The following is a 15844-nucleotide window of genomic DNA, read 5'->3' on the forward strand; positions in this document are numbered from 1 at the left end:
GGCAGATAGAAAGGAACTGTGATTTTAGTCTGGTTGATTTTTGACTGCTAATAAAAGAAAACAGTTTTCACATTGTGACTACATATTTTATATCCGATCCTTCTATTTCACATTTACACACAAAGCTACTGTTGTGCTCCAGATGTTTCTTTTTCCTGCTTGATAGCGCTGTGCTTTCTTGCCAGCTGGCAGCAGTCAACGGTCTCTCTCTCTCTCTCTCTCTCTCTCTCTCTCTTGTGCTGTCTGGTTACATTCAGTATGTGTAAGTGAAGAAGACAGGACACAATCCCTATCAGTCACAACAGAGGCTTGGCATACTCAGTCAAATTCGGGGAGACTTGTGAGCCCGACTCACGGAGCTGGCTGGACCTCAAAGGGGCAGTTCATGCAAAACATACACACACGAAAAATGTTTTCCACTCAGAGATAGTGGTATCCAGCTCTAAATAATGGCAATTAACATCTAGTGACTGCATCCATTACAAAAGTTAGAGTTGGTGCAGAGTGGATATACAATAATTCTGAGCTGATACTTAAAGTAAAATGTAAAAAGTTGTTTCACATTAATTTTTCCCTTTTTTGTGCAGTTTTTTAAAAAACTTTATGTGCTTTTATTTACTTCTCAGTGTATTCTATCCTCTAAAAAAATCCTATGTAGTTTGATTCTGCCAGTCACATTTATAAAATATGTTGAACTTAGTCTTAAGGTCATTTCTGATGGCGTGCCTATGTTTGATTCATAAAAGATACTGAGCATAAAAACAAACCCTTCTGACACAGGTTCTAAGAAGCCCATTTGTTTTACACAAATCTCAAATTAACTGAAAATGTCTTACAATCAACAGTTTCCCTGATATGATGCTGGCACCAATGAGGATTTAGTCAGGAAAACCCATGGATCAAAAGAGAAAAGCAAAGTCTTTGGAAGATGAGATCAAGGCCATTGTCGAGGAGACTGAAGCCCAGCAACATAGATTTGGTTAAATATATAGTGGGTTAACAAACATAATTCAGCTTGGACATGTGTGTTCCCAACCTGTAATACCCTTCCATAACCAGTAGGTGGACTAAAACCCTAAACCCGTCCATGGTACAGGCCCCCTGACTTGAATTGACCCTCATAACTGTGGAGAAAACACAAGAGAATGACAATACACACTAACACTAAGGTATTAACAAAACCAAGCCAAAACTTTAAAGGACTATTGACACAACTGTGCTCAAATCTCTCTCATTTTTTTCCATTTTCCCTCTTTTGTAAATGTGAAGGAAAACTATAGTTTGAAGTTGCTAAATTACTTGTGTTGCTCAAAGTGTTTGCAGTTGTTACTCATTTCTTAGCTTCTCCTGAACTTAGAGTGAGGTGTACTTTGTAGTGCTTAAGAGTGGGTTACATTTGTCTTACCTGCATTACCTTTCAGAGTACATATGAGTGTAATTATTTTCTCTCCCACAGGCAGAATACGCGTGTAATGCATCTATAGGTGGCACGATTTGTAACAATTTAGGCTTATAGGTTTCAAAGAAGGTCTGCTTTTGCGCTGTTGGTCAGGCACAGTTTGATATTATGCTGTGTATGAAGGAATGGGAGCGCAGCTGTAAAGGGAGTCATTAGACCCACATTGAATGTCTGCTCCCAGCATCAGCAATAGTCACTAATGTGTGTATGTGTGTGTGCGTCTCCCCTCGACCAGCAGGACCCGGTGGGAGAGCGCAGCAGAGTGATGGGCCTCCTAAGACCACTTAAAAAACACGCACCCACGTTCACACTGACACACACAGATTTCGTGCACACACACACACAGTGGCCTAATTAGAGCTGACAGCAGAGGAGAGAGAGCTTATAAAAAGAGGGCGAGGGAAAGAGGGGGGAAAAAAAAGAGATGGTGCAGAAGAGCCAGATAGAGAAGGCAGAGGTGGAGCAGAGAGAGTGATTAGGGAGCAAATGCGCTCTGTAAAGTTTTAAAGTGAAGTGTTGGCAGAATGGTGACCTGCTTCCTCAGTCCCTTCCCTCCTCTAAAATGGATGATGTGGATGGAATATTACTCCTTTAATGAATGTGTGCTTGAAAACACAGGTATACTTGTTATTTTAGTTTTGTGAGCTTTTACATTTACCTCTTGAAGTTAATGGAATACCATTATCTATGAAAACGATTGACCTCAAATCTAGGAGTGTAGCATTTGTTAATTTGTAATCATAAATGTTGAAGTTGTGCTTTGTACACTACATGACTGGTCTCTAAACTGCATTTGTCATGAAAACACTTGTGAGATGTGATATTATTATCATCAGTTAAGCATGAGAGTGCAGCATGCTACTTTTCTCTTTTTATTTTGTCTGCTTCACTGCTGAAACAAGCACCACTGATGAAAGAAGTCGTAGGAAAATGAAGCATGGGCGTTGGATTAAAGAACAGCGGGCGATCAGCAATGCCGTCGGCATCCGTCAAACCCACAGTCAGATCAGCTGGATGCATCGCCGTGAACACCACCCCAGGAGGAGTGGAGGTGAGCGGAGATAAGAGCCATGCTACAGCTAGGACTTACAGTAAGGCTGCTCCAGGCAAACGTCCAGCAATGAAAATGAAACGGACAAAATGGCCCGAGCAACAGGAAGCCACAGATTGTTGTGCCACAACCCAGAGAGAACCCCAATATTGTGGCTCAAGCACTTGACAGGCGGAGCATTTTTATATACATATATTCTCTATATTTAGGCTTTTCTGGCTGCTGCTCTGATGCTCCTCCATCTCTCCTTCTCTGTCACCCCCTCTTGACTCCTCTCCTTACCCAGCCCATGTCTGTTTTCATTGTCCGTAGTTGCTGCATGGCTGCACAACTTTTCCCTGACACGACCAGATGTTAAGCCTGCTTGTTATCTTTCAGGTGTCTGCAAGGCATCTGCGAGTTTTCAGATCATATCTTCATACATAGGGGCGTACTCTTGCTTGCGAACTGCTAGTTGAGGTCAATAGACAGGAACTACAGCAAAACATTTCAGGGATGGGAGTTGTAATTAATTGTCTATGGTCTCAGGAAAAATGGCTATGCAAACATCAGCGCACACTCTCATTTTCATGCATTCCTCTGGTGTCTGCACTCCGACAGGCTCATATCAGATAAGGCATGCAGTCTTGGCAAAAAATCAAAATAAGAACTTGTGACTGTGAAATTGCATGAATGGCTCGTAAGGATCATGTTGCACTTTCAGCCGCCCTCTAAGAAATGCTGTATGTTAATGGGTAATGTGTGGTTAAATGTATACTTCACAGGATTTGTCAGATGCTATTTGTGAGTGAACAAAGCAGTGAATCTGAGAAATAAAAACATTTTCTGGTTGTGTCACAGGTTACATTCTCAAGCACAAATGAACACATTCAGAAGAGGTTACTGCGAGTGACATGTCACACTCTTGTACGTTTTGTAAATTACTTTCAGATGATGAAGTGATACATTTCCACAAAAGTAGTTCACACAAATGATACTTGAAAAGACACTGTGCTATGCTGGATGCTGATAAATGATTAATCTATTTGCAAAGATCACTGTGAAACTGAAAACACCACCACCAGTGATGCCTTATCTGGCATTTTTGATATCATTTGATTTTTAACATTGTAAAACTATAAAGTATGACAAAGTACAAATGTAAATGCTCTTTATAGGCACTTGTAAATCCACAATCAGATTATGTAAATTCTCCTCCTCACTCCATTAAAATCTGCTGTGTAACAAAAATATAACTTCATAACCTGATTGCTGCTACTGATGATTGATCTAATTATTTAAAATGTACATAAACAATGGCAGTATTAAAACTATATATTGCAAGTTGCTAAAATCCTCCACAAAAACCTTATGCCAAAATGCAGCCATGATTATCTGGCTAATGATTAACAAATGGTGATACCTAACAGTTTTTGTGGGAGCAGCCAACATGAGCAAAAAGTTTTATATAAGACGTCACTTGCTTGATCATCCTTTGGTTCTATTAATCCTGGAGTGACGCTACATTTGTACCTGTTGAACTGTCTGCAATTTAGAGTAGAGGTTGCAAAATTCTTTGTGAGTTGATGCACATATGATTTGTAAGGTTAGTGCAAGCTGAAAATGATATGACGCACTCTTGTGACTTTCAAATACGTTTCCACAAAAGTAGTTCACACAATAAATGATACTTGAAAAAACAAATGATTGATCTATTTGCAAAGATCATTTTGAAACTGAACTGCCACCAGTGATATTTTATCTGACATTTTTGCTTTTTAACATGTAAAATAATAAAGTATGATGAAGTCCAAATGGTGCCAAATGCTCTTTATAGGTACTTGCAAATCCATGATCAGATGATGATGTACATTTTCCTCCTCTATTCATAATTATTAATTATTTATCTGATGATTGAATGTACATAAACAATAGCAGTATTAAAACTATACATTATTATAACCTTATGCAAAATGCAGCCATGAGCGTTTGGCTCACTGGCTAATGAAAAATAGGACAATAATAAATTTCAGGCTCTTCACAGTGTAAATTTTGCTATTTTGTTTGGCAGCAGTTTCCTGCATGAGCCAAATGAAACTTTCTTATTCTCTTACATCATTTGCAAGGTTATTATATGGATTTCAATAAAGAATGGCATACAAGTCAGAATATGGCTAAACAGCTTGGAAGTCTGAGAATATGGCATAAAGATCTGAGAATATGGCATAGAAGTCTGGCTTGATAAGAATTAGAGCAAGAACCAAACAAACTAACTCACAATGCAGCCCAGTTCAATAAACATCTGGCTAATTATTAACAAAGGAGAGCTGCTACCTGTCTGGCTTTAATGTATAATGGTTTTCTGTCCACGTCAGACAATGGCCTACTCTGGAATAAGCTTTTATATAAAATGACAGACACATGATGCAGCCCAAATGGACTTAGAAGCTGCAGTCCTATGTGATAGAAGGAAGTGTGAGTTTCCTCTGATTGTTTGGGGGTCCACAGTGTGCAGTGACTGAAAAGACTTTTGTACCACTCAACAGAAAAAAAATGAACAGTTTTGTGGTCTGTAAAGCAACAGGGAAATCACCCTCACTTTTCACGTTCTTTCTATTTCTCACTCCTCCAGACACACACAGGCGCACTCAGCTGGGTCCACCCACCAAATGGTCATTTCCTGTCTATGATAAACTGTATCTCTCTCCATATCGTTCACAAGTTAATACACCCACAGGCACTGAAAATGAAAGAGCCTTTCCTGCTGCAACTTACTGTAGGACATCAGACACAAAGGCACAAAGGTAAGACAACACATTTCAAGACCTTTCAATGTATCTGTTCTTGGGTGTGTGTGTGTGTGTGAGACAGAGAGACAGAGAGAGAGAGAGAGAAATTTAAAGAGATTGTTTTTAACAAATTAAAAACATTCAAAGGGAAAAAAGAACTGTCAGGTCAAATATTTTATGAACAGAACATCATGACTCGTTTTAGAGGTGTGGAAAATAAAGATACAGACAAACGTTGCTTTTATTTGTTTACTTGCAACACAAAGTTGTTTTTTGATGTGTGCCTGTAACTGTGGAAAGCTACTTGTACTTGTAAAGCCACTTCGTAATGTCAGGAAGTTTATAATAGGGCATGAGAAACCTACTTTTCCAGTGAAAACTTGCTGACATTTTTTAAATTCTTTCCAAATGACATATTCACAGAGTGGACACTGAAGAAATAACATTATGGGGAACCAATGCTCTGCAGTCAGGAGAGGTAAATCAAAAGAAAGTGATTCTTACAAACGTGAACAAAAGAAAGATGAGGTTTCCACCACAAACGAAGGTGGAGAGAAGTCGCCTCTCTTCCAGCCTCCTCTGCAGGAAGAGGGAGGAGCCATAAAAGCAAAAGCAGAAGAGGAAACTTTAAGGAGGCGAGAACAAGATCAAGATCCTCCTGCTGCAAAACTGAGTTGCAGTGAGAAGAGCAGCGCTCTGCCCCACGAGTACACTGTGGTTGAAGTTAACACTCCAAGGTGAGACTTACACTAAACCAGTGTCTTATATGTACATAGATAAATTAATAATACAGTATGATACATATAAACAAATTATAAAATGAATGTGTAAAGCGTGGTTGATTTTATCATTTCAGTCCTTGCCTCTCTGAAACACATAATGCTGCTTCAGCCAACACAGAGGAGACAGGTGAGTTAAAATAAATAATTTGAGGAACAAACACTATCTTCTTGCAACTTGTTTTTGTGGGTTGAACTGTTTGTCTGCTGAATGGGTAACTACTTGAAAATTAATGAAATTTAATTGATAATATCTATAAATAAAAATCCAAATGGGAAATCATATATTTATAGCCATATCCTACCAAACTGACTCCAGATCTGCTATGTGCTATATATGCTATATATAGCACATAGCACATATATATTGGCTATATATGGTCAAATCTTAAGTTAGCTAATGTTAACAAAATTCTATCTAGTTAGCTAGCTAACAATTTAGGTAGATTAGCATTTTGCTTACCTTTGCTAACTTAAGATGTGAAGTTTGACCTAAATGTTGCTTTTACACTTCCTCAAGCCACAACTTTTATCCATCTTCAAAATGTGTTTTTTCTCTAAACATAGACGAGCCTAACACATAGCATATCTACAAATGCCAACCAAAACTAGAATTACCGTCTTGCAGGTGTTTGTCTCCACCAACCAGATGAGTTCCAGTTTGCATCATTGACAGTATAATATATGTAGTGAAGAAATTTAATAAAAGGTACTGAGTGTTTTTTAATCACTATATTTACATTTATGATTCCAGTAAATAATTCCCAGTGAAAAATAAGTTGGTTTCACTCATTTTTACAATACACAGTACAGAGGACTGATAGAGAGATTCAAGTGTTTTTGCAGAGCATTATGATGTCGCAGTGAAATTTAGTCTATGAATTCTTTAAGTATGACCTTTAATCCCCCAAATTGACAACAAGTGTTCCAGAGCAAATGTAATGCAATGATGGTTTTTAGCCATACCATTTAGGTGCAGAGATCCATAAATGGAGAATTAGAAGAAGAAGAAGGAGAAAGTTGACAGCTGGGTACCAGCTTGCTTAACTCAACAGAGGGACTCAGGATGCGTCAAACAGTGACCATAAAATGACAATCACAAGAAAAGCATGTACACACTTTAGATGTTTGATTCTGCTGCATGCATGTATCAAGTACCTGTGTCTGAAATATGATGACGTGTAGCATCATGTGTTTGTTTTATTTTTAAGAAGCTGACTGGGTGGACAACAACAGGCCTGACCTCATTCAGAGTGTCACTTTAGTGATGCCAATAGTGGATCAGATGGTCCAACGGAAGATAATCCACAATGAGACGTACGCCAACATCAAGGCTGCTAGGACCAGCCAGGAGCAGATGAGGGAGCTCTTCAGGGCCCTCACAACTATAAAAGCCAAATCTGCCTTCTACAGAATCCTCCAGGACATTCAGCCAGACATATGTGAAAGTATGTGAGGTATTTCTGATGAGTGTAGTAATAAACTGAGTTGTACAGACATAAAACACTGACCAATGTCATTTCCACTCTTTTCTAACTGTGTAGTTATCTTGTAATTATAACACATTAACAAGGTCAAATGTGTTTCACGGTTATTTTATGTTTTGACATCAACTCTTTCATTGCAGCAGAGGATGTCATCAAAGAAGTCATCAAGAAGCACAAAGCATATCTGAGGGAAAAATTTGAATATGAGTTCGAGGGCACGGAAAAAGATCATAAGGAGGCAAAATCATTGGACGAAATCTACACAGAGCTTCACATTATACAGGGAGAGAGTGAAAGTGTCAATAATGAACATGAGATCTGGGAGATTGAAGCTAAGGCAAAGAGTCAAACAGCTGAGGGCACTAAAATCAACTGCAATGACATCTTTAAAAGTAAACCAGAAGATAGTGTCTCATCAGGACAAGACAAAGGAGCAGTGAGACCTATCAGAACTGTGATGACGAAGGGGATTGCTGGTATAGGAAAAACTGTGTCTGTGAAGAAGTTCATCCTTGACTGGGCAGATGGGGGAGCCAATCAGGACGTGGACTTCATCTTTGTGCTACCATTCAGGGAGCTCAATCTGGTCATGGATGATCCGTTTAGCCTTGAGACACTTGTGAAAGACTTCCATCCAGAACTTAAAAACACAGCACTTTCAAGAATATTTGCTAGTCGCAAAGTTTTATTCATTTTTGATGGTCTGGATGAAAGCCAACTTCAACTGGATTTCAAGAAAACCAAAAGATGGACGGACACCACAAAGGAGTCATCAGTGGACATTCTGGTGACCAACCTGATCCGACCATATCTTCTTCCCTCTGCTCTTATCTGGATAACTTCAAGACCAGGAGCAGTTCACCGCATCCCTCGCCAATGTGTACACCAGTGGACTGAGGTTAGAGGGTTTAATGATGCACAAAAAGAAAAGTACTTCAGGAATAGAGTTGAGGACGAGGCAGTTGCTGAAAGAATTATTGACAACATTAAGATGTCCCGGAGCTTACGCATTATGTGTCACATACCGATCTTCTGTTGGATTGCAGCAAAAGTTCTTGCACATTTGCTGCTAAAAATGGACAAAACTCGAGATAAAACCACAAAGATACCCACAACTCTTACTGAGATGTACACACACTTCCTTTGCATTCAAATGCAAGTAGCAACCGAAAAGTATGACAACCAGGATGAGTCAGATGCAGAGGAGATCTTCAAGTCAAATAAAGAATTCATTTTGACATTAGGCAAGATGGCATTCGAACATTTGATAGAAGGCAAAATTATATTTACTGGCAACGATCTGAAAAAGTATAGCATTGACATACAGAAAGCTGGAGTTCACTGTGGGTTGTGCACAGAGATATTCAAAGAAGAGAGTGTGTTCAACAAAAGAAAGCTCTACTGCTTTGTGCATCTGACAGTTCAGGAATACTTTGCTGCTCTGTTTGTGTACCACAGTTTTGCAACCAAAAAAATAGACTCTCTAAGCCTCAGGGATTACCTGCTCGTGGGGTCTGAAGAAGAGCTTAAGACTCTCTTGGATGTAGATCCTGTTGATTTACCTTTGGATGAGCTGATGGAAATTTCCATAGCTAATTCAACTCCGCGAAAGACAGGAGAACTGGACATGTTCCTCCGGTTTCTCATTGGCATGTCCCTACAATCAACACAAGAACTGCTTCAAGGCCTGATTCAGCAAAGGGAGGAACACTCTGCAGTGATTGAGGAAATTAAGACAAGTCTAACAGAAATTGATTTAGCAGACTGCTCACCTGAAAGATGTCTGAACCTTGTCCACTGTCTGTTCGAGCTGAAAGACAGTTCCCTACATGAGACTGTGCAGAAGTATCTAAATCCAAATCATGATCCAGAAACACAGCTCTCCCCTGTCCAGTGCTCAGCTCTGGCCGACTCAATTCTAATGTCAAATACGCCTCTTGATGAATTCGACCTGAAAAAATACAGACCATCAGAAAGAGGTATTTTTAGGCTCATCCCAGCGGTGAGGAACAGCAGAAAAGTAAGGTGGGTTGGTTATGTAAGCACTACCAAGTTGATCACTTGGTAGAGCTGCTTTGTTTTTGCTCTTAATTGCATTAATCTAAAACTTTATCTGATCATGTATTATGTCTTGTTTTATTTCTGCAGATTGTCAGGGGTGGATCTTGATGTTTGGATTTGTGAAGTGATCGTCTCAGCCCTTCAAATGCCAAACTCTGTTCTGACTGAACTACATCTCACCAATGATATCTTTTATGAAAAAGCCTCAGATATCTTGATTGATGGACTGATAAATTCTCTGTGTAAACTAGAGGCTCTGAGGTAAGAAAACTATAAACTTTAATTTTATTATGCTGCCATTTGTTTTTTCTGTCCTTTCTGAATACTTTATATTCATGCAATTGTGTAAGATGTTAAATATGTACAAAGATAAGTCATTTTAGTTCATCTTCTGAATTTCAAGTGGGCTCACTGCCTGATCACACTACATGCATGTACCTGTGCACAACCGCTACCTTGCTGATCTGCTGTGGCTTGCACTCCTGTGGTGAACTTTACCCTGCACCTGATCTTTTCATGTCTGTGACATATTCAACAAATATAGACATTGAAACCGTAGTAACAGGTGTCCTGTTGCTGATATAATGTAGATATGAGTGTCAAGAGATCATTTATGTATTTTTTCTGTGAACTGTGCAAAGGCAAGACCCCCAATCTCTATATGAAGTGTCACTGCAGTTGCGCATAATCTTCTCGAAAAGCCAACATGTAACACCATGTGCAACCTGCTGCTCAGGCATGTAGTGTGAATCGGCCATTAGTGTACATTATAACATCTTTTGCAGCCAACCTGGGATGATCCCCAACAAACAGGGACACTTGCAAACCACTGCATCTGCATCCAATGCAACCTTTTTGCCATGCTGACAGCATAGCCTCAAACGTACAGCTCACCCAAAAATGAATATTCAATTTCACAGAAAAACAGCGTTGCAGAATCTCCCAACTGAAGTGAATGCTGATCAGTTTTCAAACATGAAAAAAAAAAAAAAAAACCTTCCATAGTGCTCGTCTGGTGTAATCCTCCTAAAGCCCCAACATGCCATGAACTTGTGTGCACACCGCCACATGCACTCAGTTCAGACAATGCTCACGCACAGGTACTCCTGGCTCTGATCTCAGGATCTACAGTGAAGATTTCAGCTAAAAACATGGTGTAAATGATGACTTTCAAGTCAACTTTACATGTCAGGGCTTTAAGAGACTTGAATTACACCAACAAGCAGTATGGAGGCATTTTATGTTTTTTTTTTTTTTCATTTGTAAACTGGTCACCACTCACTTCAATTGTTTGGGAAATTCTGCAACGCTGGTTTCCCGTCAAACTCCAGCAGTGTTTTGTGGATGAAAAAACTAAACCCAACCATCAATCAGCATGACGGTGAGCAGATAATGATTGAATATTCATTTTTGGGGTAAACTATCCCTTCAAGCAAACTATTGCTGTTTACACACACCTTTTTTCTCTACTGTGTTTGCAGTCTGTCAGGTGATAGATTCACACCAGAAGAATGTGAACAGTTGGCATCAGCTATCAAATCAAACATCTCACATCTAAGAGAACTGGAGCTGAGCAGCAACATACTCAGAGGCTCATTATGCTCTGTGCTCTCTGATGGGTTAGGCAGCCTGGAGAAGCTCAGGTAAGTCTCAGACATGTTCTTCCTGAAAATATTGAAGTATTAATGGTGAATAGGAGGTTTTACTTGATTTCTTGACTATGTCATATGACTAAAGTGTTCTTTATAATTATTTGTTTTACAGTACAAAGATTATAGTAACAGCTGTCCTGCCACTACTTCTTGATAGATGTATCATTGTTGAGAAAAAACTATTTACCATATTAACACAGAATCAATTACTCTATAAAGTAAGATTATGTGTTAAACACCTCACTCTGTGCTTTTATGTAAGCTGTAGCTGCTGTCAGCTGGACAGTATGACCTATCTATATATTTTTAATTTAATATAAAGTTTTGTCATCTGTGTACCAAAAGACTGAACCGAAATGCTAGGATTGCAGAAATCTGTAAGGAGTTGGCAACAGCATTCACATCCAACCAGTGCTGCCTGCAGGAACTGGAACTGAGTTACACCAATTTGAAAGACTCAGACATGGAAATCCTCTCTACTGGGCTGATGAGCATGAACTGTAATCTCAAGACTTTGAGGTAAAAGACTGCATTACAATAAACTGCACTGAAAAAAATCACAATTACAGCTGAAATATCATTCAAAATACAGGAGAGGAGAAAACAAAATACATGTCAGGAAGTACACTAGTAGGCAAAATAATGTCTGACAAGGTACAGTGAGATTCAGTCTCTGTGTTTAAACCGTCCCAGTGAGCAGTAGGCACTTGTTCATCTGCTGTTCAGAGTCCGGGGACCAGTCAGTGTTTTTATGTAGTTATCTATGCAAATATTTTTCAAATTTTCTGTATAATGTGTGTGTAATGTAAACAGATTCAATTATATTCCTACATTTGTCTTCAGTCTCAGTCACAACAGACTCACTGAAGAAGGTTGTAAGATGTTGGCCTCAGCACTCAGCTCCAAATCTTCCCACCTGATAGACCTGGACCTGAGCTACAACGACCTGCAGGACTCAGGAGTGACGGCGCTCTGTGATGCACTGATGAACCCACACTGTGGTTTGAAAACACTCAGGTCAGTGTAATGAATATCTTGTATTCACTTTGATTTTACTAACTGATATCACAAAACACAAATTCAACCTTTTGCATTACACAAACACAACATCAGTGCTCTCTGATGCAGTGGAGTTGTGTAGATGTTCATGGACTTTATATTCAGTTTTTTATAAGATGTATTGATTCAATCTTATGAGGATTTTGGATGCAGTGCTGCTGCTGAACTGTACTGTTTACTGCTAAGAAGTGTTTCTAATATTTTGTCCACTCTATTCATCACTGTGGATGGATTCAATACATGTGGCATGTGTGAGGACTACAGTCATATAAATGTACCTCTGAAAGATATTTTACTGTGTCCATTTTACTGTTACATTTTACTGTGTATTCTTTTTTTACAATTCCTGAAAATGCTCATATATAAGCTATCAGACTTATTAGCCTACATTAGCAGGAAAGGTAAGATTTTATTTGAAGGCATGTGCATAACATTGTCATAAACATGTTATAGCACATGTTATGAACCTGAAGGTTCATGCTGGGTGTGGGACATGCTGAGCAGTGTGTCCAGAAAGAATGGCCAAGGCAGAGCACCTAAAATGTGAGTTGTTTGATTTCCAGGCTGTCATTCTGTAAAGTGACAGGAGAAGGAGGTGTTTCCCTGGCCTCTGCTCTGAGGTCTGACCACTGCAGCCTCAGGGAGCTGGACCTGAGCTTTAATCACCTGGGAGATCAAGGAGTTAAACTGCTGACTGAAATACAGAAGGATTCACGCTTTAGTCTCCACAAACTCAAGTATGATAAAACAGGCTGTTTAACAGACTCATTTTCATTATTATCATTATTTTCTTATTTTTATTATTGAGATTAACTAGCAAGATGTCCTTTTTTTGAAAAGCATATGTGACAGTATTTCCTATCCTCTCACCTGCTGTCCCTCTATTTTCCATCAGTGTGGACCAAAATGAAGAATGCTGGTTTGACTTGAAGCTACTGAGAAAGTGTAAGAATATAATTATTTAGTAATTTTTTAAGTAATATATTTTATGAACTCTTTTGTAATCACCAAAAAAAAAAAAACTGATTAGTGGCTGCAATTCAATTACATATTTTTTTCTCAGAAACTAAGAGCTTACGATTACATTAAATTTGTAACTTGATTACATGTAACTAGTTAAATATAAGTAGTTGCTCACCAACACTGCTAGAATCCTGAATTGTGTGAAATTTGTCATAATTAGTGAATTCTTGAGTTATAGTCAAAAATGTGTTTTGTGGGGTCACAGTATGACCTTGACTGTTGACCACCAAAATCTGATCAGTTCATCATCAAGTGGTCATCTCTGCAAAGTTTGAACAAATTCCCTCAAGAGATTGTTGAGATATTACATTCACAAGAATAAGATGACCTGAAAACATAACGCATCTGGCCAGAGGCAGTCAGGCTCCAGGTCAGTTGGTCACGCATGTGCGCACACACACACACACACACACACACACACACACACACACACACACACACACACACACACACACACACACACACACAGTCCCCTCTAGGCTTATAGCTGGTGGAGATAAACTCACAAAATGTTAAGAAATGAAATTATTCTTATACTTCTTTTCTGAAATATATTGTATAAAAGACAAACTGCAGTGTTTTTTACACACGACCTCATGCACACACACACACCCTCCAAGCATACACCTGAAAGAAATAATAAACTTCAATTCAGTGGGGTTTGACACTGAGACAGCAGAATGGACACGCCCCCGGTGTTTCAGGACAGAGAAAATGTATGTATGTCTATATACTTTTTAAAGTTTTGCTGGGTCGTTAATAACACATGTGACAAACTCAGAATACACACCTACAGTATCTTTAAATATCTTGATTTTGTACTGTATTCAACTGAATTCAAGTCAAAACGTATTTCAAAAAGTATTTGAAAATTGTTGCCTGTTTTTATTTCATGTTTTTTATTTTACACAGTGTCACAACTTCTTTTTAAATTGGGGTGTGTAAAACAGACTAGTTTTAAGTTTGATGACATCACATTTTCACTACATGATGATACAAGATTTTACTGAAAGGGTCAGAGTTAAAAAAAAACAAAACACACACAGAACTCCAATAATTAAACCTTTCTTCTGTCTTGTTTGCAGATGCCTGTGATCTGACACTGGACCCCAACACAGCAGGCCTGAATGTCATTTTGACAGAAGAGAATAAAAAGGCATCGTATACTGCAGAGAAGCAGTCATATCCTGATCATCCAGACCGATTTGATCGCAGTCAAGTGCTGTGTGAAGAGGGTCTGACCGGTCGCCATTACTGGGAGGTTGAGTGTGATTCTACTGATGTTGGAGTGGCGTACAAAAGTATAGACAGGGCAGGAGACTCCTCAAGTGAATTTTCTTTGGGACTAAATGAAAAGTCTTGGTGCTGGAATCATTCTGGAAGCTTTCGTCATAACAATTCCCGGCTTGAGTTCATGAACGATACACGCACAAGTACAATTGGAGTGTATCTGGACTGGCCAGCAGGTATTTTGTCCTTTTTTGAGGTCCTTCCTGACAGATGGATCCATCTGTACACTGTTTGTACAACTTTCACTGAACCACTCCATCCTGGTTTCCATCTGGATGATGGATCAATTTACATCTGTAAAATAAAGTAACCAAAAACCTGTGTGAAAATGCCACATGTACAACCAAAAAAGCTCATCTGTGCTGGAAACATGCAAAAAAATAAATGAATGAAATGACAGTGGAATACAGGAATGTAATAGTATTCCATTTCTACATCCCAACTTCAGTACCTCACACAGTTGTACATGCTTTTCATTTCAAAAACTGACTGACCTGAACTATAAAATGTTGATCTTGACACTGAAATGAGTGAACCAGAAGGAGCTGAAGGGGTCTGCATTCCTTCTCACTGTTTTGTCCTTCCTTATCTTACCTACTTTTGTTTTGTTTGTTTTAACTTACATGCCAGAATATGTTCATCTGTAGTGAATGTGATTTTTTTTTTATCTTAAGAGAACAGAAACAGAAAAAAAACATAACACAGTGATCATTTGATCTTTTAGTATCTGCTTGAAATGTTGAGTGAAGTCATTGAGAAAGACACTCTTCTTCTCTGCTTTGTTAGTTCTCTTTTTGTTATGTTTACCTGTGGGTATGTACAGAGGCAAACATATGTACAGTATGTGTATTTTTTATTAAGGTAAACAACAACCACAGATGGATGAACGTATGTTGAAGATGCAGGAACATATTTGTATAATTCTAATGAAGTCCAATAAAAACTGTAGAATAACATTTTCTGTGTGTGTTTGTGTGCAGATTCCAGCAAAGACAAACAAAAATCTTACAAAGAAAACTCCCATCTGCCTGACTGTCAGAGATATGGAGGGTGGTTACTGTTCTTACAAATAAATAACCACAACCCAGCTTCATGCAGCATTCATTCATTCCACTGCACAACACTTCAGCTGCACGTAGATTAAAACAAAATAGTTGAGTTTTTAAATGCAGTTGAGTGACAAAATACAAAAATATGACACAAGCATTTACACAC

The 15844-nt window shown here is 38.7% G+C and overlaps 1 protein-coding gene across 2 annotated transcripts; it reads left to right on the top strand.

Moving 5' to 3' along the window:
- Positions 1-5157: 5157 nt before the first annotated feature.
- On the top strand, positions 5158-15585 carry LOC146309917 (NACHT, LRR and PYD domains-containing protein 3-like). Of its 2 annotated transcripts, none has more exons than XM_084744848.1 (12): positions 5158-5293; positions 5702-6015; positions 6135-6187; positions 7269-7505; positions 7685-9569; positions 9693-9866; positions 11087-11248; positions 11603-11776; positions 12101-12274; positions 12880-13053; positions 13212-13261; positions 14425-15585. In XM_084744848.1, exons 2-12 carry the CDS (start codon positions 5726-5728, stop codon positions 14937-14939), a joined length of 3888 nt encoding a protein of 1295 aa, XP_084600974.1. In that variant the 5' UTR covers positions 5158-5293; positions 5702-5725; the 3' UTR covers positions 14940-15585. The 2 variants fall into 2 exon arrangements, with proteins under 2 accessions (XP_084600974.1, XP_084600975.1); XM_084744849.1 differs by having other exon boundaries at positions 7272-7505.
- Positions 15586-15844: the final 259 nt, after the last annotated feature.

This window comes from Lutjanus erythropterus, chromosome 19 (genome assembly GCF_056507025.1).
Source record: "Lutjanus erythropterus isolate fLutEry1 chromosome 19, fLutEry1.hap2, whole genome shotgun sequence".
Taxonomy (NCBI): Eukaryota; Metazoa; Chordata; class Actinopteri; order Lutjaniformes; family Lutjanidae; genus Lutjanus; species Lutjanus erythropterus.

Excerpts from the sequence above, each read along its gene's own strand:
- LOC146309917 (XM_084744848.1), top strand. The coding sequence starts at position 5,726 with ATGGGGAACCAATGCTCTGCAGTCAGGAGAGGTAAATCAAAAGAAAGT. Across the intron at positions 11,249-11,602 it reads GGCAGCCTGGAGAAGCTCAG|ACTGAACCGAAATGCTAGGA; the intron begins GTAAGTCTCAGA and ends GTGTACCAAAAG. Across the intron at positions 13,262-14,424 it reads CTTGAAGCTACTGAGAAAGT|ATGCCTGTGATCTGACACTG; the intron begins GTAAGAATATAA and ends TCTTGTTTGCAG.